Here is a 24,763-nt window from a genome sequence, read left to right as displayed (position 1 = left end):
TCATCTCACCCCTTAACCTTCTCTTCTCCAGGCTAAACAGCTGTTCCTCATAAGGCATCGTTTCCAGGCCTTTGATCATTTTGGTTGCCCTCTTCTGGACACGTTCAAGCTTGTCAGTATCCTTCTTGAACTGTGGTGCCCAGAACTGGACACAGTACTCCAGGTGAGGTCTGACCAGAGCAGAATACAGTGGTGCTATTACTTCCCTTGCTCTAGAATATGCTATACTCCTATTGATGCAGCCCAGATTCATTCCATCCTGGTTTTGAATTGATTTTAAAAATAAATCCATATTTAGATACACATTTAAGTACACATTTTGTGATTAAATATGTATCTCATTGCACTCACTTCTAAATGCCTTTTCTTGTAAGATAATTTTCAAGGCACTGTGGTACATTTTTCAGCAAAGAAATGTATCACAAACTTTGGAAAAGTATAATTATGTTATACATCTGTGTAACTAGCCTAGGAAAATGTGGATAAAGCTGGTTTGTTTTAAAATGCAAACAAAAAGTTCCTCCATACCCAACAGGTCTGCTTGTCAGACAATGCCATAATCCACTTTCACCTTCAACATTGTAATGCTTCAGTGGGAGATGGTGCAGATACTGTGCCTGCCCCCTACTCTTCAGACCTTCCCACCCACCCGGTCCTTTGAGACAAGATTAAAAGTCCTGCTTGGAGTGAGAAGGGGGAAGCAAGATCTGAACAGGAGGCATAGCCACCTCACCAATTCCCATTGCATTGTTAATACTGCATTTCTGTCCAGTGCTTTGGACCTGCAACCCACTGTGATCTACAAACAAGTACTTCTGCCCTGCAACAAGTAATTTAGGCTACAGTTCTAATCTCATTTACCTGGGAGTAAGTTCCATTCAGTTCAATAGGGATTACCCCTGATTTGGTTAGGACTACAGCCCAATGGCCTTTTCATCTCTTTCAGCGCCCAAAATCTGCTATGTATGCTATCCATTTATGTCAAGCAGACTCCTCACCTTTAGCAAATGGTTCCACGGTGATAATTTCACTGCTATTGCCTCGCCCTGCAGCCGTCACAGCCACCACCCAGACACTGTATTGTCGATTCCGACTCAGATTTGGGATTCTGTAGGAAAATGAGTCAGGAGTAGCTTCAAACTCGCTGATTACCTGTGACAGGAGAGACAAACATTCCCAAACTAAGGTAAATGATGTATTGTACACGTGACGCAACACTCAAGAGTCTTTACCTCTAAACCACTACAGATTAGGGAAAGCAATGTATTTATATTTAAACTCGGTCCTTCTTCAGAATAAGAGCTCGGGGTGGGAGGCAATAAAACTAATTTGAAAACCAAAGATCCATTAAACAGTAAGAGCAGGTAAAAAATAACAATTTAACATCAGCTATAAAGCTATAGAGCAGCAATTATTTAAAAAATATCTGAAGTGGAACCATTTCCAGAGGATGCTTGAGCAAATAACCACGTCTCAAGCAGGGATAGAAACAAATAAAGTAGTTTGCAGAAGCTGTAGCTCAGAGACAAAGGCATTCTACAACCAGGGTGTCAACCCCAGAGAGCACCCTCTGTTGCATCCTCACATTGTATATAACTCCTGGAAGCAGCGTACTGAGATGGGTCTCTCTGGCAAATCTTAACCTTCAAGCAAGACATTATAGAAGAAGATGCTCCTTCAAATATTGGTCCTCAATCATCTGGGGGTTTATATATCATCGCCAACACCTTAATTCAGACCAGAAGTGTATTGACAGTCAGGGCCATTCGTTCAGAACCAGTGTGCTATGGTTCAGACTGGCTGATCGGCTTAACAACCTGGTTTCTGCATTTCGCACTGGCTGTGGCTTTCAAGTTATCTTCATGAGCATCCATATGCATGGGATGGTATCAGAGCATGGATTAGTGTGGCAGGTGATTGAGGGCAGGTCCATGCCTGGGTTTGCTCTTGTGATAGGTTGCTTGAGCTGTTCTGACTGGCTATTTGTTATTATTTTTTGGTGGCATGCTACTTTTTAAATTTATGCAGTTCAAATCCAGCATCCCCTAAACTTCACATCTTCACTTTGTTTTATGCCACCATTTTTTTGGGGGGGGGGGTCACAGTTTTGCCTGCTTATATCACTTCTAGCTATCTTGATAAATCAGAGGCAACAGATAGACAGAAAAGCACAAATACTAACAGCTCACAAAGGCACTAACGTCCCTCAGAATAGAGAGCCAGAACACATCCTAGCATCAGCACCAATGCCCATCCTGTTGTGCACCCTAACAGTCTAGACACTCAGTCCGGGAACCTGAGTGAGCAAATTCTGGAGGGGTTACTGCTTCTTGGCCCATATCACTCCCCACCCAGCCTCTCACAGTCCCATCCTGAGACCAGATCATACTGTGGTGGGAAAAAGGGGTCCCTATCTATCCCCACGATGGGGTGAGCTCCCGTTGCTCGGTCCCAGCTCCTGCCAACCTAGCAGTTTGAAAGCATGGCAAAGTGCAAGTAGATAAATAGGTACCGCTACAGCGGGAAGATAAACGGCGTTTCCGTGCACTGCTCTGGTTCGCCAGAAGTGGCTTAGTCATGCTGGGCACATGACCTGGAAGCGGTACACCGGCTCCCTCGGCCAATAATGCGAGATGAGCGCCGCAACCCCTAGCAACAAAGACACAACACAGGCGACAAAACCATGGTCTTTATTGATGAGCATGTGGCTTGGAAGATATCCTGGAAAGCAAAGATGAACACAGGTCAGTTTGCCGGACCAGCAGGACTTCTGTGTGATGGGCATTGGTTTGAGAGTGTTCTTTACGGCGTCGGCTCCACGTTAGGTGCACCCTTCATCTGTTGTATAACGATCTGCCGAGGAGCTTGCAAGGATACTGGAGCTTGTCTGAGCAACATTAACCTCATGATAGAATGGATGGAAGCATCGTGGTTGCTGCTGCAAGTTGCAAGGCAGGTCTCCCTTGTGGTCTGAATTGAACGGGGTATATCCTGGTCTGTGAAGAGCAAGGGGAGACAGGCAGAGCAACAGTCAGCATTTGAGGCATAGTCCCCAAACCACCATGTAGGTGTTTGTGGAGAAATGAGAGAGGAGGGTGGTTGGAGTGACGAGTGTCTGTCAGTGCTGATGCCCCAGCTTGGAGGCTCCAGAGACAGTGATTCTACATACCCATTACCCTTTGAGGGTTGCAGGGAAACCATGTGTCCAACTGCATAGAACCATGCTGTTTGTTCTGCTCCATACACCTGGGCTGTGATCCTGTAGTGCAGGAGTGCTCATGAATCTTTGGCCAGTAGTGGCAATGATCTGGCATTTGCCAACAGACAGCGTACCTGGATGCGAGGATGTATGTCTTCCCTGGGCATGGGACACATTGACATTGCTCCCCACTGTTGGGAAGGAACAATGTGTTAGAACAATGAAGTTCAGACAAGACTCAAGAGTAGAAACAAGGGTGCAGTCTGCATTCCCCCTTCCCTTGCTTACCTGTGTGGGGCACTCTCTGTCGGCATTTGAGTTGTTCCAAGTTCACCTGGTGTTTGAAGTCCCCAAGGACCTGTTATGAGTTCTAGGAAGAGAAGCATTAGCTGTGTCCTCAAGTTCCCAGGCTGCTTTGCACAAAGAATTATTGCTAATACTTCCATAATTTCAAATTGTATTAATTATGGTTGCAAAATGAGCTCCTTCCATTTTACAAAATTGGTGTACTGCTTACTTGAACAAAAGACCTCTGAATGGGGAACAAAAGGAATAAAGGATCTGCCTATTTTAATAAAGTATCCTCTTCAACCAGACAAAAACATAAAAATAAAATAACCTCAATGAATGCTAAATATAAACTCAGCTGACAAAGACTACTCTACATATTGTTTAGCAGTGGACAAAGTAGTAGGGTGGAGGTAATTACCAGACCTTCCTGTGAGTGAGTCATTGCTGTTTAGTGGGAGGGGGGTGGGATTGTGGGGAGGGCAGGTCAGCATGGTGCAAACACAGCAGCAGGAACACCAAATTGGCTGAGCTGGTGTGTTGCCACTGCACTTACCAGAACACCTCCTTGCCCTTCTTCCTGCAAGGGATGGAAGAGTAATTGAATTCGGTAAGCATTTAAAGCATCTTCAAAATCCCCACTCTCCGAAACTGAAACACATTTAGCTTTCAAAATCAGGACTTTAATTTTGTGGTGCATTCCTTCGTCCAAACAATGTTTACAAATATGCATATGTTAGTGGAAAGTGTGCATAAAAACGGAGATGTTAATGACAGTAACATACAAAAATGCATTATATTAGAGGGAAATACTAGCAAAAATGCATACATTAGTCAAAACGATATAAAAATGTGTTTGTTGGGATGAATTTCTGCTAAAATGCTGATGAATTTTCAAGAGGATTTTTGATATTATTATTATTATTGCTGCAAAATGTGAAAAACTAAATTTAACATTGGAGCAAGAGAGAGAGAGATCTTTCCATCCCTGCCCCCTGCCAGTAAACAGCAGCAACTCGCTGGTAGTTCAGGTAACCACCTCTGCCCTGTGCTACTGATTAGCATAGGTTCTCTCATCAACTCTTGATAACACTTTTGTACTTTATGTCTTTAATGTAAAATATTTAAAAGTGGATGTGTAAAGTAAGGCATAGGAAAACAGAACTGAAACAGCAAAGGCAATTTATTTAGCAAGGGAAGAAAGACATAGCTTTAACGTTTCAGCCTTTTGAGATGGCTGGCCAGGGCACATGCACTATTTTAGTTCTTCTGAAGCAACATTAAACCCAGTTCCACCCCCACCACCCCGCTTCCCTCCTCTCCTCTCTCTCTCTCTCTCTCTCTCATCAGGAAAACATAATGTTGATGTGAGATCATCTTATGCCACATCTTGATGCAGAATGGAAGATGAGAACCAGCGGAATAAATGAACCCACAGCAAACTCTAGACACACTATCCTTTTACTGCACTGTTCCACTTAAATTGCTCTATCCTTCCAGACTTTAAGCCACGCACAGAGGAGGAACAGTGGTTTAACTGCAGTTAAGTGACCTACTTTGGGAATGCAACTTGATTTAACCATATTCCTTTCCAATGGTGGATATGTGGACTGATTCAGATGCTAACTTACCCCTCTCCTGCCTGGTGGGGCTTGTCAGTGTTTTGAAAAAAGCAAAGGTTCTGACCTCCTTTGCCTCCATTGCCTGGTCCTTGGACCCTAGTCGGCACAAAGAGTCCTCGAAAAAGAGTGCTTTGCAGAATGCTGCTTTTATTACAAAAACAAAAACTTCTCCAACCACGACCAACACATCAAACACAACCAGCTTTCTACCTACCATCCATCCATCCAACCAACCAACCAACCAACCCAACCACCAACATTGACCGCTCTATGTATACAGGTACAATTAGGTGAAAGGTTGCATTGTAGGCCGCTGACTCATGATCACTTAGTTCTTTTAGCATTAAAGAAACAGCGACCAATTTTTAGCCGTGACAGGGCTATGCCGAACAGCAGGGCCACCACTGCACCTGCAGCCCTGCTACCCCCAGCCTGCAGCTGATGCTGCCACATAATGGTAGCCAGGCAGGCTCAGGACTCAAGGCCCTTCGCTGTCTGCTGGCCTCTGCAGGTGGAGATCTTGTGGGTGGCGCTTCATTTTCCCCACCCCACAAGTTTGGCAGGCAGGAGAGGCAGCTCCATGGCAGCAGAGTCACTCTGGCATCACCTCACAGGAAGAAGCTCAATCCAATCGTCCCTTTTCAGCCCAGCACAAAGCAGGCATGAACTACTCTGTCAAAGAAGTTCCTTTGGCATCAGATTAATGATCGGGTAGCACAGTTTTAAGACCTCCCACCCCGTAAGCCTTTGATCTGATTGCTCCTTGGACTATTATTTGTAATTTCTGCTTCCAGTGATGAGATGTGTTTTATCATCGTCTGTTGACAGGAGAGATGCAGCCATGATGAGAGTTGTTGCTTCAGCATTATTTTGCAAGCCCTCCGTAAACTGTAGGAAAGTACAGAGTGAATAAATACATTTCTTGTATGAAGGGGATCAGGCTGGCTGACCCACTTAAGAAGTTCCGAAGAGCATCAGAAACGCAAGCAGCAGATAATGGAAGAGCCAAGAAACAAATTGAATTGAGTGTCACAGCGGCCCCTAGTGGCCTGCTAGAAACATCACACTTCCCTTAGTTGAAGCAATGATGCAAATGCTACTATAATAGGGAAAGGTCTTGGAATTGCTAGAAGTTCATAGGCAGTTTTTCTGTAAGCGTTAGACAAAGTTCCAGTTGTTGCAGCATCAACAAAACAAACAGACCCTCCAAGTGTCCCTATTTCCCAGGGATGTCCCTGATTTAGAGATGTCGTCCCGCTTTCTGATTTGATCCCGGAATGTCCCACTTTCGCTTAGGGTGTCTCTATTTTCACTGGAGAAATGTTAGAGGGTATGGAGTTATCTGACCCCCAAGCCATCTGAAGGCAATCCTGTATAGGGAAGTTGATTTTTTTAATGCTTAATGTTTATTATTATTATTATTATTATTATTATTTTGGAAGCTGCCCAGAATGGCTGGGGCAACCAAGTAAGATGTGTGGGGTGTAAATAGTAAAATTATCATTATGGAATGTGATGTCCCTATTTTCACTGGAGAAATGTTGGAGGACATAAATATAATTTTGAAAGTATCTCAAACATGGCTAAAATGTTGCAAGCTGTGCAAATAAGCTTAACTTGACAGGTGTGTGTGTGTGTATTGAGAATAATACCTTGGAAACAAAACCCAGTTACTGAATGTACTCTCTAGTGGTTAATCTCCCTCTAATATATTCCAACCCCTGTTTCAATAAAGAAACAAGAGAAGAAAATCTTTCAGGAACATGCCTGATAAAGCTAGAACCTGCAGTGCCACCTGGTGGCTATCATAAGGCACAACAAATGAAGCTCTTCCTCAGCATTAATAACCCCAAAATCACAATGGAGAGAAAAATATGTGTTCAATAAATCTAAACATTCTATGAGCAATAACAAATCCGCTAACAATCAATACTGTAGAACCGACAGACAGTTACATTTTGTTTCAAAGGCCTTGTGTCACCTGGGTTTGCATGGCAATTGCTGTTAGATTGATTTTATCAACTTCATTCAAGAACAGGATCTCTTGCTGCACTCTGAGGTCTCACAGCAATAAATAATATTACTGGATGGATGAGGTGAGAAAAACAGCTTAAGAACATTTTAAACCCAACAAGCCAACAGAAAGCATTTTTAAAAGTGTTTAAATGCTTCTGACATGTTTTAATTTTCTGGAATTTTGTTATGTTTTTCTCCCCCACCTGTTGCAAAACTGAGCAGTGATGTTTTCCAGTAAACTGCAAATTACCAAATGCTATATTCCAACATATACATGTCCCTTTGCCCACAGACTCATTGACAAATCTTGGGCCTGGAGGTTCTAAGTGTCCCTGCACATGTGAACTCAGCAGAATTCAGGTAATAGAAAGCTAAATATACAATACCTAGAGAGCAATAACATTTTACGATTCTAACTTCTTGTGCTGCTTTCACTGCACAGTCTGCAGTACGCGTAGAGTGCCTTTCCCTTATCCATTAATACACACAACCAGCCCCCAACCAACATTTGGAATTAGCTCATTGATTGCAAGTACCTAAGAAGAAGTATCTGATATCTGGTATCTGAAGAAGTGTGCATGCACACGAAAGCTCATACCAAAATATAAACTTAGTTGGTCTTTAAGGTGCTACTGAAGGAATTTTTTTATTTTGCTTCGACTCAGACCAACACGGCTACCTACCTGTAACTAGTACCTAAGAATTATCTTGCTGGACCAGAACAACGGTCCATCTAATCTAGCCAGGTACCTTTGGGTATTCAAAAGCACCACCAAATTGCTCATCACTAGCATAGATGGAGAACAAAAAAAAAAGTCCATTTATTTTCCATATTTAAAAGTTGATTCAATACTTCATTTGTTTCTGTTAACCTTTGCTTAATTTTGCTCTCCAGTAGCTGTGCAGGGTGTTTAAATTGTCCAGAGACAGAGCAAAGGTGTTTCATTAGACCCTGCAACCTAGGAAATAACTACTACAAAAGGAAGGGATTTTGCCTCCCAGTGCAGCCATATGTCCCAGTTGCAAGTTATTTAAATCCCACAGATTCTAATGGCATGGCTTCACTCCTTTAGTGTCTGTGGGTAATTTACAGTGCAGCCTTATTCAGAAGTCTAAACTGAATTCAATGAGACTTACTCCCAGATAAGCATAAGAAGAGTCTGTAGGATCAGGTCAGATCCAGGAAGGCATTCTGTTCTCACAGGGGCCAACCAGATGCCTGTGTGAAAGCCACAAGCAGGATCTGAGCATAATAGGCACTCTCCCTTCCTGTGATTTCCAGCAACAGGCATTCAGAAGCATTTATTGCCTCTCACCATGGATAGTAGTCAGTGATAACCTTATCGTCCCTGAATTTATCTAATCCTCTTTTAAAGGCATCCAAGTTGGTGGCCTCCTGTTTAATTATGTGTAGGACTGCAGCCTCAAACACCAACAGCCATTTTACAAGGTACAGCGTGTTTACCCAGGCTTCAATCCCACTGAGCTCTGAATAAATGATGAAGAAGTTACAAATGAGAAGCCTGCTTGCTATTTGTTTGAAACTCTGATAATTTGTTTTGGAGTGCATGAAATTTGGTTGAAGTTTTTCCATTTCATTCATACCAAGAGGAATAAAAAGGTAAAGGGACCCCTGACCATTAGGTCCAGTTGCAGATGACTCTGGGGTTGCGGCGCTCATCTCGCTTTACTGCCCAAGGGAGCCGGTGTTTGTCCACAGATAGTTTTTCTGGGTCATGTGGTCAGCATGACTAAGCTGCTTCTGGCGAAACCAGAGCAGCACATGGAAACACCGTTTACCTTCCCGCCGGAGCGGTACTGTCAGGGACCACCAGGGGTCAGCAGGGAGCCTGAGAGGGTGGTGTCAAGGCTCCCTCAGGCGGAGGAGCTTTGAGATGCTGAGGCTGAGAGGGTGGTGCCAAGGCTCCCTCAGGCAGAGGAGCTTTGAGATGGTGAGAGTGCAAGGTTTCAACAGGGAAAGTTTGGAGGGTCAGATCAGAGCGCTGCAGAAGGGGAGGCTCCAGGGGCTACAGCACCGGCTCAACAGCTGAGCAGCTCGGGGGGGGGGGGAGTGCTCCATCACCCCAGCAGCGTAGGGGGGAGAAGCATTGCGAGGAGAGGAGGAGGCTTTGTGCGCCAAGGGTGTTTTTCTGGTGGAAGTCCCGCCGTGCGGCACTTCCAGATTCTGACTCAGACTGAACAGTCATGGATTTTGCGGCTCTGTCTTGTACATATGTACTGTATATAATAAAACTCAGTAAAAGACCAGTTACGGAGTTGGAGCGCGTTACTCGTGTGAAAGCCACCCAACACCATTACAGGTACCTATTTATCTACTTGCACTTTGCATACAGACTCCTAAAAAAACAACCATACAACTATGGTTATGGCACCTCATGGGTGTCTTAAACTAAGACATAGAAATCAGATGGTGCAGGTTATCATCTGCATTGGGCAGCTGAACTCAGAACATCCTTTCCTTTCCTTTCTGATCCAGTATGAGGAAGAGTTCTATATAACCTAAGGTATGGTAAACCCCTGGACGGTTAAGTCCAGTCACAGGCGACTATGGGGTTGTGGATCTCATCTTGATTTCAGGCTGAGGGAGCTGGCGTTTGTCCACAGACAGCTTTCCAGGTCATGTGGCCAGCATGACTAAACCGCTTCTGGTGCAACGAAACACCATGACAGAAACCAGAGCGCATGGAAACCTAAGAAAGTGGTTAGCAAAGTTGTTTCCCATGGAACACTTGAAAATCGTTGAGGGCATTGGCAGACAACTTAATGGGTTTCTGCTTCTTGTAGCAATCATAATGCACTGTGCTGTGGTTTTTAACTGTATTTTTATTGCTTCTTTTATTTCTTATATATTGTACTCTATTCCACAGAATTCAAATTGCAATACAATGAAATACTGTGCAGGAAATGAAAGAAGCAATTAAAAACAATTAAACATCAATATGACTATTTAGTGCAATGGATAGGCCACCCCCCAGTTTCAACCACAAATCCACAAATACACTGTGGACAACCTGAATGAAGCTCACAGACCACTGGTGGTCTGCACACCACAGTCTGAGAATCCCAGACTTAAAAGATCATGTTCTATATTTTGAAAAATAATTGATCCTAAGAGAAAACACCACCAACAACTATCATTTCAATGATTCATATTTTTTTAAAAATCATACTGGTCTGTTTAGATCAGGTCACTTTATATCAGAATTGGGAAAGATCAAATTCTCACGTACCTTTACTCAGACCTTAATCCCTTCTGCCTTCTATGGTACACAGAATGAAGGCTATTTTGCTTTTTTATTCACTGTTCATCAAAATACTATTGATAAAAATTGGTGCAAACATGCATGGACAACTATAATTAAATACACTTCAAAATATGTTAACTGTGCGAAAATGCAAATTAAAAGATGCATTGTCTAGGAGAAGGCTTTCATCTAAAAATCTGCCATCCGCCATGGCTCATTATTAATAAAAACAAAGGCAGTGTCACGATGCTCAATCTTGCTGCGTTCCTCTGACAACTATTTCATATGCAAATATGGCTATCTGCAAGCACAGGTAATTCCAATACTGTTATGTTCTGCCATGTGTAATTCACTTCACCAGGGTTTCCACAACGAGTATGCTAGTCTCTATGGTTGCATTTAACCACATGAGCTGTCCGTGAGCTGAAGGAATCACACCCTTTTTTTGTCCTCTCCCCATGCCTTCCTCCCTTTCCTCCACACTTGTCCTTATTTGTGCCCTCTGGCTGAAGTGCCCTTCAACTTTGATTGTGCTTCTTGCTTGCCAGAGTGGAGGATGCAGAGGCCAGGGGTATGTGTGTAGAAACCAGCCTACTGTGCACAGGTAAAATGTACATCCTTGGCCCTCCACTGGCGTGTGGCCCCCAGGAGGTTACCCATAAAGAATTGTGGCCCTCATAGCTGCCAAGTACCCCGTTTTCTCCAGGAAAACCCCAATTTTACTTACCTTTTCCCGGTGGTCCCCCGTATCACTTCGTCTCCCGTTTTTCTCTGTTATTTTCTCCTGCCGGCGGCCATTTTTTCTTTCCGATTTGCCCTTCTATGGGCACCAAAAATGGCCGCCGCCGGCTTCAAAAGTGGCATCCACGCATGTCTGGAAGTGCATAGACGCGACTTCCGGTGTCGGCGGCGGCCATTTTTGGTGCCCATAGATGGGCGGAGCGACACCGGAAGTTACGTCGACGCAACTTCCGGTGTCACACGGCTGCCGGTCCCGGATTCTGCAGTCCGGGACTTGGAAGGTAAGGTGGCCCTTGAACTGAAAAAGCTCCTCCCCACCCTCATGCTGTAGGAGATCCAAAATCCACTTACTGTGGGGTAAGGATGAGAGCAGAATACGGTGTACTTATGGATGATGCCATTCAGTTTTATGGGAGGGAGCCATGATACAAACACCGTGGAAGCAGAGGCTGCGGCTGCTTTAACTCCGGCGGGAGGACCTGGAACTGAAAGAGAAACACAGTTAGTTAGGATAGCAGGCGAAACCCGTTGGTGTACATTGAACTGCACAGTGGGGCAAACTTAGCACGACAACCATGGATTTAATTGGGGGGAGGAAAACATTGCCATGCCCCCCCATCAGTTGCATCACGCCTACACACACTCAACTATTGTGATCAGGGCCACTTGGCGAAGGACAACGGTTTCAATTTCTCAGCATATCTAGTATCTCTCATGATTCTGCATTGAGAGAGTTTGTAAGAATGAGGGCGAGGGTGCATGGCTGACCTAGCATTGGCCGATGTAGAGCCTGATTCAGGCTCAATCGCTGTGCCATCTTGGAGCCGACACACGGTCCAGGCTGAATCTACCTGCTCCCCACCTTCTGCCATTAGCGTGTCCAGGCTACATATGCAGCAGTAGCCCCACAGGTTCACACTGGTGTCCCAAGCAGGTTTAGATTGCTCTGCTTGGCTGCAACCTTGGAAGAAAACTCCACAGAACATAATGGGATTTGTTTCTTAAGTAGACATGTATAGGATTGGTCTGTTAATCAGTCAATGTTAATATATATCATGTTACAGAATTGCCATACAGCTGGTTGTTGTTTTTTTAGTTTATTTAAATGCTGCAAAGAACTGTTTCTCTCCGCTTGAATTATGTACATAATCAAACTTCAGCAAATCACCTTAAACCCATTGCTTGAATCAAGAGATGTGCCCAGAAGAGCTCAAGAACCTCTACACCAGTTCTGAAGGCCAAGCTTTCATTAAGTATTCACATTTTATATCTGCAATTAATTCTCTTGGCTCTGCTTAAAACCTAATGTGAGAATAAATGACTATATCTAGCCATACCTGTCTGCTAAAACCTTATAGGGAAGAATCTAATTCCTTTCGGTAATGAGTATACAGATTCACAAGAAACACACTACTTGACAATTCTCTGGTTGTTGTTGTTGTTTTTTAAAAAAGGCAGTTCATTACAAATGGCCTTTTGCCACTCCTAAGGAAGGCAGAAACCAGTTTCTTCTTAGTAATTAGTTGCCTGAAAAAGGGTGGTGGTTTATGATCTGTACAGGACATGTGGGCTTAAAAGTAATTGATTATCAAATTAAGCCTGAAGCCACAGGGAGCAGTTCTGATGGATGCAGCTTGTGGGCCTCAAATCCTTTTGAATTAGTCTAATCAATCTAGAGTTCCGGAACAAAGATAGGCACAAGGAGAAATATATAGCCTATCCTTTGCCTTTGAATACCCTATAAAATGTATTCATTTCCATAATGTGTGCATTTTGATGCACACTTTCCCCTAATATGTGCACTCTGTACACATTATTTGGTTGGGGAACTGCATTGCAAAATTCAGAGAAATGTGATTCCCCGCCAAAAGATAATTGTGTTTCAGTTTGCACATGGGTTTGAGCTAATGTGGATTAAGTAATTCGGCATTACAGTACAAACAAAACCAAATTTCTCCCCCATCCCTTCTCTCATAATCATAATCAGTAGCTCTTCCTGTATTTCGGATCATCCTTAAATCTTCCTACATTACTACAGTGGCAAAGCACTTTCAAGTCTGCCTTGCAGTGGAAGAAGCCAGTGTTGTTGTTTTAGCACCATCCATCTGTGCTTCCTTTGCCTAGTCCCAGTTGACAGGCTATATTTTGTACTAGTTTACACTGCAAACCAGGGTTGTCTCCTATGCTGGGTGCAGCTCTGAACACTCATCGTCCGCAGTGCATGCAAGAAGCTCAAGGAAGCAAATAGAAAGCTGGGGCTCTATCTCTGCAATGGAGTTCTGGTGGGACTTTCCTATGGGATACAGACTTATGGTAGATGCAAAGAGCAGCCAGATGCAGCACATACACAGCCTATGGTGAACTGAGCACCATTACATAGGAAGAAAAGCCTGGAGGAGCTAATCAGCTAGATTCATTCAAACAGGTGTAAATTGGTGCCATTTACTAGATTGCACTGGTTTTCACCAGGTATGGATCTGGCTCCATGAGTCTGTCTATTAAGGAACACAGATTCATTGTTTTAATTAAGATTTTATAATGCATCATTTCTAATGAATGCAATCATTCAACCCCCATGCCATCAAATACAACAGCCTGTGAAAATGCAATTTAAGCCTAGAGTGTGAAGAGAAAATGAGTGTGTCTATTTAAATTTTAATGATCAGTGAAATAAATCCTCAGGTGGAAAGGCACTTGGTTAATAAGTAACTCCATTTATAGTTTAGAAGGAACTCCAACCAAAGGGGGATAAATGAATCCCGTATATATATATATATATATATATATATATATATATATATATATATATATATCACAGCCAGAAATTTCTGCTGCAATTTTTAATGTGCCATGAACATCTTGGACAGAAACAATATTTTCTCCCTTGCAGGCTTCTGCAGAGAAAGAACTAAATAATGCAAACTTTAAAAAGAACCCTCATTTTGTATTCATAGAACTGTTTCTTCTACATAAATTCAAGTGGATTCATGCTTGACCTCTGGTGTCTAAAATCAAGTACTGAGCAGGATAAGAAATGCAAATGCATTCGGACTCTTTTCCTTACTTATTGGGTTTTCCCCTTTTTTGTATTAGGGGGAGAATGTGGGTCCCCTCCCCCCCCAGAGCCGTAGCTAGGTGATCTTGCACCCCTGGCAGAACAGTCCAGATTGCACCCCCTAGCCATGAACAAATTAGCTCTTCTTTCCAACTCTCCTCCAACCCCCCACCTTCCACCCATTCAATTCACCCTTGATATTTATATCTATGACATATTTCTAGCTGATTTTGCGCCTCCCCCCCCCAATTGCCTGTGTCCCTGGCGGGGGCCCACCTCACCACCCCCTAGCTATGGCCTTGCCCCCTCCCCTGCACATTTATGCCTTCTCTGTATAAGCCTCATTTCCATAAAAAGCACGTGCTGAAATGGTCTGTGATAAGTTGCTCAGAAGGAAAGAGAGTAAAGTCCCCTGATAGGATGTAGTGTGCCCTGCATTTTCTACAGAAAATATTCCACGGATGCCAAAAAATTAACAGTGAAATTAAGCCAAGACGGATGTTCACAGGCAATGCACATATAATGCAGAACTGGAATACATCCAAATTTGTCAATTCCACACACATGGGGGGGGGGGAGAGACACAGAGAGAATATCTTCCATTTCCAAACCACCATGATAATTTAGCCCATATCAATGAGATCAGAATGTGCTGCAGGCAGAGAAAGCCAATGAGCAGGCTGAAATGTGCCAGAAGGTGCCTGCAGAGCACAGGATAGAGTTAATGAAACCAATGCAGAGGAGCCAAGCAGCCAAGCTGTGCCAGATTGTCAGTAAGGAGAAAAACATAGTGACCAACATTTTAAAAACAGGATCTAGGGATGCTGTACAATATAATGTGTGGTCGACTTTCTTCTTCTTCCACAAAGAGACTTATCTCTTTTAAGTCTGTAAAAATAGATCTGGGTGAGCTTTCCAAAGCTATATTCAAATTAATAGGCAAATTATCTGATTTTTCCCCCTCCTAAAAAATAAACCGGGGGGGGGGGTCACTGCATTAACATGTGCACAGCTTGGCTAACATCATGAAAGGGATGTTAACATCCCTGGGAATAGTGGGAGATGTAGTTCTTTTGAGGGCTGTGGCAACACACCTCTGCTCCTGTAGGGTTTCTACATTCTGATGACAGTCTTCGTCTGAACAACAAAATCTACCCTGTGCATTGTTCCTGGATCCAGTGACTTCACTCTAATCTGATCTTGCCTTTAAGGGCCAATCTCCCCTAAGAAAGACCCCAAGAACTTGTGGGGGATCTACTCAAAATGAATGCCTACTTGTCCATCAATAGGTGCCACTGGAACTTCAGTTATGAAGTGCTATGAAAAACTGGGCCATTTCCATTAACTGTTCCATTTTCCAATGGCTACCAAGAATGTTTCACTTCTTACCATCCTCTTTTGTGCGTGTAAAAATTTGCTCACTCCTGACCCCGTCTCCAGCGCGTGTGAATGCCAGGACCTGGATGCTATAGTTGGTGTACTTTTCCAAACCATCAAGCTCTAATGAGGGCTGTGTAGTGGTAACATTTTTAATTTCTCCCAGCTCTATGGAGCAGAAAATTAAATTGAGTTAGTGAAAGCATTATTCTATTCGCATCGAGCGGTCATTATACTGTGGTGAGCCTATGAAAGAAATTATTGGATTAAAATATGTAACTATGGCAGGAATAAACTTGGCTGTGAGTACTAAATAAACATGCTAAATGCCCATACTGTGCATTTAATAGCAAATATGGAAATGTCTTACAGAGAAAAACAGACCTGCAAATACACTTTGAAATTAATAAAGTGCTATTTTTGACTCATAGGCATGTTTTCTAATAAATAAATAAATCAGGATTAGATAATATTATGAAATTGCATTATATTTTACTGATTTTTAAAACTCCATAATGGCAGTGTGGCAAGCTAAGCAAATGAAACATGGGCATCATATGAAAAGGATTATAGAATGATTTATTGAGTGAGATCAATAACTTACCGAGATAAGTATTACATTACATTTATTTATGTTACTGAATTTTTTTTACTACCCTTAAACTAGAGATTGCAAAGGCAGTGTATATCAGAGTAACTTAAAACAATCCACTAAGATATACATTAAAAAAACTTGTCATTTCTAGGTTCAACAGAAACTGATATTGAAATATCATATTCCCAGGAAGGCTGCACAAACAGGTGAGTCAAATTATTTCATTGGTAGTTTAGCTCCTGGGTTGCAACAGAGAATATTAGTGAAGCTTTCAAAATTCTTCTGCAAAATCTTCCCCAGATTTCAGAATTCTTTATTACCTGATGTTGTTTCTGGAGTAGAAATGATGTATTAGGATTTATTCACTGATTCTCCATTGATGTGGTTGTATGTATGGCTGTATTAAGATTCTTTCACTGCAGTGTTTACCAATCCACAGGAACACATGTATGCATCAATAAAACACTGCACAAAAAGAATATTACTACAATCATTTATACCACCACATCAAGACTACTATTTTTTGTTGCTGCTGCAGTGTTTTATCGATAAGTATGTCCACATCAGCAGCTCAAAGTTGCAGCAAATAGTGTGGTCCTCTATTCCAGAATTCTGTTTAGAAATTATCTTAGGTAAGTCTGAATCGAAGAGGAGTAGAACACAGGACCGAGTGGACTCATGGCATACTAAAAATATAAATTGCGGTTGGGGAGTAACCTCATCCTGAAAAAGTATTATGGTATATGCTGCTGGGAAAGATCTAAGCTTGACAAGCAAGAGTACCTACCTCCATCCAAAAGATTAGCCCAGTATATCACCCTAAATCCCTGTAGAATTCCATTGAGAGCATCTTTGGCTAATGTAGACCAGGTAATAGAGATGGTTTCTGGTGATGTAGCAATTGCTTGGACGTTTTCTGGTGGGGAACTGGGAACTGAAATTAGATAGTTTAACTTTTAATCATGACAGATATTTGGGGAACTATTACTTAAAAAAACAACCCCAATATGCACAATATTGTGTTCATTTGATGTGTTTTCACCAGACAAGAACACTGGGAAGAATATTTACAAGAATAGCATTGCAAAACAATGCAAAACTTGTATGGCTGTAACAGGAGTCTAGACATATTCCTGGTGGGTAAGGCTTTGACTGATTCCTAACTACGATGGCTGTTCTACCTCCAGAGTTGTAGGTGATGTGCTTCTGAATATCAGTTGCTAGGAATCACAAATGAGGAGAGTGCTGTTGTGCTCATGTCCAGTTGGTATTTTTTCCAGAGGCATCTGGTGTGATCCAGCAGTGCTCTCTTCTTATATTCTTAATGCAGATGAGTTGGAAGTATGGATTATGGTGGAAATTTGACCAAAGAACCCCCAGTTATTAACATGAAGGTATGCTGTGCATTTTCCATAAAGGAACTGCAAAGAACTGCCGTCATCATGGGCCACAGATCATTATCTCTCTTCAACCACTGCTACCTCTATCAAGCCACTCTAACCAATATGGCAGAACGCATGTACTGTATACTCCAAAAGAGCAAACTGTTTCCTCAATCCACTAGTCTGAACCAGGCATCCCCAAACTTCGGCCCTCCAGATGTTTTGGACTACAATTCCCATCTTCCCCGACCACTGGTCCTCTTAGCTAGGGATCATGGGATTTGTAGGCCAAAACATCTGGAGGGCCGCAGTTTGGGGATGCCTGGTCTGAGCTAACAACATACTTTCATTCAGTATTAACTGAACCAACATTTATCTGAAGAGAGTTGGCCAAGACATTTTCTGATAAAGCCCCCACACTAATAAATGTTGGCTATTTCATACCATCACTTAGAAAATATTCAGACTCTCCCCCCCCCCACCTTTCCACCACTTGCAAACAGGGTGGAGGGTTTGGGGAGGCCATTTGTGCTCAGCCTTTTTGCACACATAACAATAGTGTCGGATTGTGGCCATGCTTAATATTTAAACAAAATGGTGGCCAAATTATAAATAAATTTATAAATAGATGGAGAGTATCAATAACGTCTGAACTTCTTTTAAAAAAAAAGAAGTTAAGAGATGTCTAATTAACAAGAAAACAGAGCTAAAATGATTTTCAATGCAATGCCCATAGCAAAGATATTGCATGTATGGGACTCCCATCACTAACAGGGGGATAATACAGTCCATGAGAGCTTGGGGTCTCTTAAGTCAGCAATAGGCAATCTCAGCTGTATATGTAGATTGTCTCAGCTGGAACATTGCTCATATCTGTAAATCTTTCACTACATAGCGTAATTTCTCATTCAGGCAAGACACTAAGACTTAGCAGAGCATCACTAAAAATATTGCCGAGAATCTCTCAGCAGTATGTGTTTTACCTGGAAAACATATATATTCATCCATAAAGGGCATCATAATTCCATAAAGCTTTATTGAAGGAAGCATTCATAAAGTTAAAACCTTCTTATTATTTAATTACCATACCCAGGAACCTCATCTCACATGTTATTACTTTGTAATTATTTTAAGAGTCTTCTGACTATTTAAAACACCTGAGAACCTAGTCATATGAGTGCATGGTTTTAAACTATTTACTTAGCTGACTGAATAATCTCCTTTTCCCACAAGAGGGCACTCTGTTGTTGCTTTACTTTGAAATACACCGCACATCATTCTTAGAAAGTGTCATGTATTAGAAAGTCAGCTAATTTCAGATTTTATAGCTGTGCTCTGAACCTCACTATATGAGGCTGGATGCCAGAAAGTTGTGTGTGCAGCAGCCAGCATAGCCAATGGTCAGGGTTCATAAGAGCTGTAGTTCAAAACATCTGGAGGACACTGGGTTAGAGAAGGCTGCCTTAAAGAAATTTGCCAACTCCCAAGGCAACGAGGCCTCCATTTTTAATATTAACCTTTCTCTACAGCTCAGGTCAGGTTACAACACATAAACTGGCATTAAAGCAAATACATTTTCTAAAAATATAAAGCATCAACTGATAATACCATGCAGTATCAACCACATTAATATATTATTTTATTACTTATTAAATTTGTATAACACCGTTCCTCACAGGGCAGTTTACAATATAAAACACAAAAACACATACCATAATAACAAACAAAAACAATACCCCGTTCAGTTTAAAAGGCCATAGATTGTTTAATTAGCCAAAGGCCTGGGAGAAGAGGAAAATGTGACATTTGCATGCTGGCTTACTACTTACCATCTTCAAGAGTGGTTGTGATAATTTCCTGAGAAGATGGTCCGATTCCTGCTCGATTGCATGCCTGTACGACCATGCCATATTGAGTGAATTTTTTCAGGTTATCTAAAGTATAAACTTCGCTGTCTCCGGTGGTATCAATACTGATGATGTTGAACTGGAAATTCCCCCCTGCACTGTATTCTCGATAACCAATCTGGTATCCACGGATAATTCCGTTTTGCAGGTGTTTCTTTGGAGCCTAAAGAAGGTACGAGTAGCACATACTTTGAACATAATGTTAAACATCATCGTGTTAAGTTAGAAGCTGAGAGAAGTCTCCACTCTCAAAGACCATGCAACTAAAAATCAAGGCCAAACGATTGGGTCGCTCTAGGTTTACAATGATGATGATTAAATGAAGGATATGAAGCTAGGATATAAAACTTCCCTTCAGGCATGCAAATTGAACAGAAAAACTAGTTTTGTCATCTGAAATGTGACCCCCTTTGTCACCCCTTTTCACTACAAGTCTTGCCTTTTAATATAAATTTTATATGTCTTCATATAATTTTATATGAATTTTGTTTTAGGATCATATATGACCTATGCTAAATGAGAGTCTCATTGTCCTTGACCTGACAGAGCAGATTTCAAGTCTCCCCATCCAAAAGTGTGGGTACCAGTTTGTCATATAAAAGGGGGCAGGGTCATCAATAATTATTTGCGCAAAAAAAAGGTATTGTGCTATCTCAGCCCCCAGATGCAACAATTTGGGGCTGTTTCCCCATTACTGAGCCCCACATGCCTCTGAAATACACCCGTCACACAGGCATTTTTAGGACCAGAGACTGTATGTTTTACCCTGAACAAGTTAATCAAATTCACTGTGTGAAAGGTGAGCAGGGAGAGCACAACAACCGAGAGCATCACAATCCTAAACAGTAATATACTGTTGCAGCTGCAATACAGTAAACCTAGTTTGCCCTTGCAATGATAATGAATGAAGCGTAGGCTTTTTTATGAAGCCTTGGGCAACAGGATTTTTTTAAAAAAAATCTGTGTCATCACACCCATCTTCCCTGGTTTCATTGGCACGCCAAGCAAAACAATGATGGGCATGTATCTAGTTCAAGGATCATTAATAAACCCATTGCCTAGGGTATAACAGCCAAAGGCAGTAGAGATTTGCTGTACTTATAGCCCACCCGCCTCAAACAAGAACTGAAAATCTGGCTCATAAAGAGCATTATAGTGCAGAGCTTCTAAAAATGTTGCCTCATGGGACAAATTGATTTTCACTATAGTTTGCAGAAAAACTCAACGCAAGAAGTAGCCTAAAAAAATCAGTTACAAACTTTCCCCCTACACTGCAGCTGTATTTCTGATAATAAGATGTTCAAAAAGGCACAATCACGGGAACATATAATTGCATGCAAATTTAATTTAGCACACAATTACGTTCAGCTGCAAAGTAATTTTTGAAAATTTAGCCACAAGCATTGTGTGTATAAATTCACCAAGCTATGCATCTCATTTTTGTGGGCTCATACCTCGGTAATATCATTGATATACATCCCAGCGCAGCCTGTTTCCCCTTTCCCATTGTATGCTACTTATTTACCTTCCAGGTTACCCTGATGCTTTGTGAAGATATGGGCTCAAGTTGAACATCTTGAGGTGGTCCATCAGGAGCTGGTAAAAAAAGAAATAGGTGGATCAACATTCTAAGCTCGTCACTTTTGCTACAGAAACATAATGCAACACACAATATTCATAACCTCGGAAATGCTGGTAAAGCAAAGGATTTTGGTCAACGTGAAGCTCAAAACCTCAATAACAGAAGCTCAGCTAGAATGTATACTGCAGATCAGGGAAAGTGCCACCAAGGCCAAGAGTATGCCGGCAAGGTTAACAGGCAGTCAAGGAAGCTAGCAGAGGTAAAGGGGTCTTCTTTCAGAAAATGGAAGTGTTGTCCAAAGCAGCAGAAGAAAGATGAATGCAATTTTTTTGCAAAACAACAATCAAGAACAGGATGCTAGACTAGATGGGCCATTGGCCTGACCCAGCAGAGCTCTTCTTGAGTTCTTAGACCAAGCAATGAAAAGAGTAACTAAACAGAGAAATTAATCTATTTATTGAAGACTAACATTTCAGAGTCAAGGATAGGCACACAAATTCTAGCCTTGTTGACAAACTCAGTTGTCATCTGATGAGAGGCTAAAGCGTCTATGAGTGGAAACAACCAAGAGGGTGTTAAAGAGAAAAGAGAATTCGGATGAGAGATAATGAGCTGGATATGACAACAGAAATGAAATTAAGTAGGCAATTCTGGCTCGCTTAGGGTAAATGTTGCTCCAGTACCAGAACAAAAAATTACGATCTGTTTAATTTTCATTGAAGCATATTTATGAAGGGTTCAGTGGCAATTAATAGGAAAAGGCCCATATGCACCTAGTGATGGAAAACTGAATGTAGGTGGAAGGCCCAATCCACATACAATGTAATGGGTGCAGAAAGCCCTGTTGGCATCCCTGTGTCTTTCTGCAGAGAGCTGTTGCTGGTCTAAGTGGAAGGGACATCTGAGAGCCAAGGAGTTAGCAGCAAATTAATGAAAAGGTTGTGCATACTCCGCGATTCTCCTCTTGCTGCAGGAGGCTTTTTTAGATGCTACCTTTGAACAAAAGATTCTGGCAGCCTGAAGCCACAATAGTATACAATATGCAATGCACACCTTTGCCAGTGCGGTTTTACTCCCCCGCCCAACCTTTCTGTTTAATATTGAATGATGTTATTTTTGTAAAGCCTTCATTACATTCCCTGCCCTCAGGCATCTCTTAGATGTTTGGGGATCCATACTCATTTAACACACCTGAGGTAAAAGTAAACTAAAATAAACTAAATGAAACAATGACAAATGGTGGCACTTCCCTATATTCCGCATATATTCCTCACTGATACCAAGGGAACAAATATTGCGATGCCTCTGAAGCTTTGATCTACCGTCCTCCAGTTTCACCCTGAGTAAATCAGCTGCTTTTGATGGCGGCTCCCTACAATTGACCTCGCGCTCTGAACGGACAGCTTCATAATGAGAGCAAAAGAAAGGGTCAGTTGTCTCAAAACTAGGCCACGCAGCAGGGAATAGAAGATGACATTCAGGTTGCGCGTTGCTGGGGAAGCTAATCTGCAAATTAAGGTCAGTTGATTAACCTGGCACATTAATTTTCAGTTAAATGAAAACTCTCAGATAAGAAATACTAGGGTTGCCATATTTCAAGCAGAAAAGTTGTTGAGCTGCTTTTTTTGGCAAAGTTGTTGAGATTGCCAAAAATAGGCAAAAACGGCACTGCCAACATGAGCTGCCATATGTCCAGATTTGCCCAATACCTAAAATACTTCCCATATACAGTAGTAGCCCTTTCTAAAACAGACAGTGCTTCATGTTGTCATATCCAGATGTTCTACAGATGTTCTCCATTCTCATATCCACGTCTTCCTCAGACTGGTATTCCTCGCAGTCACTCCTGCACCTGAATGGACCCCTCTCCTATCTAAATCTTTGTACCGTAATCTATCTGCCAACAGGAGAAGACCTTCCTTTTCAGACAGGCCTTGGGAAACTGGGCTGCTGTCAGAGCAAATTATATTTTAATTGCTGGTTTAAATATTTCATAATTTATTTTAATTATTGTTTTTAACTAGTTTGTTTTTTTTATTCTGTATTTTATAACTGACATTTTAAAATGTTGCAAGCCTCCTGAAATTCCAACTTAGAAGAAAGGTGGGATAAGGCAAATAAACAGCAACTCCCTCATACCCCTGTCCCTGCACCCTGTGTCTCCAGAACACTGACTCTGTTAAGGAAAGTGGGGGATAAAGTTAACATTACAAATATGACCAAAAGAATCAAACTGTTTTCACACTCAGTCATATCTCCTACTTAGGCTCTAGATTAGCACAGGCACTAGAATGCCAGAAGGTTATTGCTTCCGTTTGTTATTATAGTATGCATTTTTGTGTTTTTACATTGAAAACTGCCCTGTGGGTGGGATAAAAATTTAATAAATATTAAATAAAATTAATGCCATTTACTTTGGCGTTAATGTGCCCGGGAGCACAGCTTTAGGTATTTCAATGATGTGTGTTTACAAACGCCTTCTTAGCCAAGACATTAAGGCAAAGTACTCAAACAAAAAGATTAAACTGTCTTAAATAAAACCACTATTAATTATGAACCATTGCTCATTTAAGGGGCTTCACATGTGGGTTTAAATGCCTAATGTTAGACTGCTGACTTTAAAAAGATTACTGCAATATCTTAGGCTACTAAGGAATTATCTTTGTAGTCTATACAGCAATGTGTCATACACAGAGTCCCCTTGGCTCTTCAAAATGCCAAAAACACATACACCCAACAATGAACAAGTTGAGGTTAGATGCAATTAGGAACAATGCAGAACATACCTGCTTCATCTGTGGTAATCGTGAGTTCATTGCTGGCCTCGCTCTTGCCAATGCGATTTTTTGCATACATGCGGATGTTGTAGGTGGAGGAAGCATGGAGGTCAATGATTGTGGCCTGGTTCAGCTGTGGAGAAACATCTTTGGTTCTTTGGACAGAATCCCAGGAGTCTGTTTGAAGAAATTTTGGGAAAGTTAATTCATTTTCCTTCCTTCCTTCCTTCCTTCCTTCCTTCCTTCCTTCCTTCCTTCCTTCCTTCCTTCCTTCCAACACTGTACTAATAAGTTAGCAAGCAGCACTGCATTTCAAAGGTAAAATAACACTGGTGAAAGGAACATTAAATGAGGAAATAACACAGCCCTCTTCAGGCATGAAAGCTTTGATTTAACTTAACATGGGAGCGGAGGTATGCAAAGTAGCCCCATCACCTACCGTAGCCTTTGTGCATACAACTGTATACAACCTTCATGCATACAACTATATAAATATTATCTCAGTACAGATTGCCACACTGCTTGCTAGAGGATGGGGCTCCTCAGCACCCCCCCCAGACCCATGTTTGAGTAACACAGGTAACATGAACGAGAGGTTCAAAGAGGAACTTACATTTATTCTGCCGGGACATGAAAGCCAAGGACAGCAATTTGTATAATGGCAGGGACCCCTCAGGACTGCAAGCAGGGCTTGATGGCCACAGCTGTTTTCTATTGTCAATCTCTGTTTCATGCTAGACAGCTGAGGCTTCAACCAGTTTGGAATGCCATGAATTGTTACCACTTACAGACATGCAAGGCATGAATTCACCCACTTCATTTTCAAAGTAATTTATACCAGAGAGGCTTACAATGGGCAACAACATATTCCCTAGGTTTGGGATAAGTATTGCCTTTGGTTCATTTCCTCCACAGCACTTACATGTGTGTGGCTTTGCATGTCTGTGCAGTGGTGA

The 24,763-nt window shown here is 41.9% G+C and overlaps 1 protein-coding gene across 1 annotated transcript in view; it reads right to left on the bottom strand.

Annotated features, from left to right (window-relative positions):
* Positions 1-24,763, bottom strand: part of DSCAM (DS cell adhesion molecule) — a 333,629-nt gene that overhangs the window by 61,669 nt on the left and 247,197 nt on the right. Inside the window, exons 15-21 of the mRNA XM_035116259.2 lie at positions 23,817-23,984; positions 20,974-21,044; positions 19,371-19,611; positions 16,947-17,093; positions 15,577-15,732; positions 11,484-11,617; positions 999-1,152 (exon numbers count right to left, since the gene is read on the bottom strand). Of these exons, the coding sequence (XP_034972150.1) occupies positions 999-1,152; positions 11,484-11,617; positions 15,577-15,732; positions 16,947-17,093; positions 19,371-19,611; positions 20,974-21,044; positions 23,817-23,984 (1,071 nt within the window). The remainder of the gene's footprint in view (positions 1-998; positions 1,153-11,483; positions 11,618-15,576; positions 15,733-16,946; positions 17,094-19,370; positions 19,612-20,973; positions 21,045-23,816; positions 23,985-24,763) is intronic.

The sequence above is a fragment of the Zootoca vivipara genome, chromosome 4, assembly GCF_963506605.1.
Source record: "Zootoca vivipara chromosome 4, rZooViv1.1, whole genome shotgun sequence".
Taxonomy (NCBI): domain Eukaryota; kingdom Metazoa; phylum Chordata; class Lepidosauria; order Squamata; family Lacertidae; genus Zootoca; species Zootoca vivipara.
This window is presented reverse-complemented; position numbering and strand designations above follow the sequence as displayed.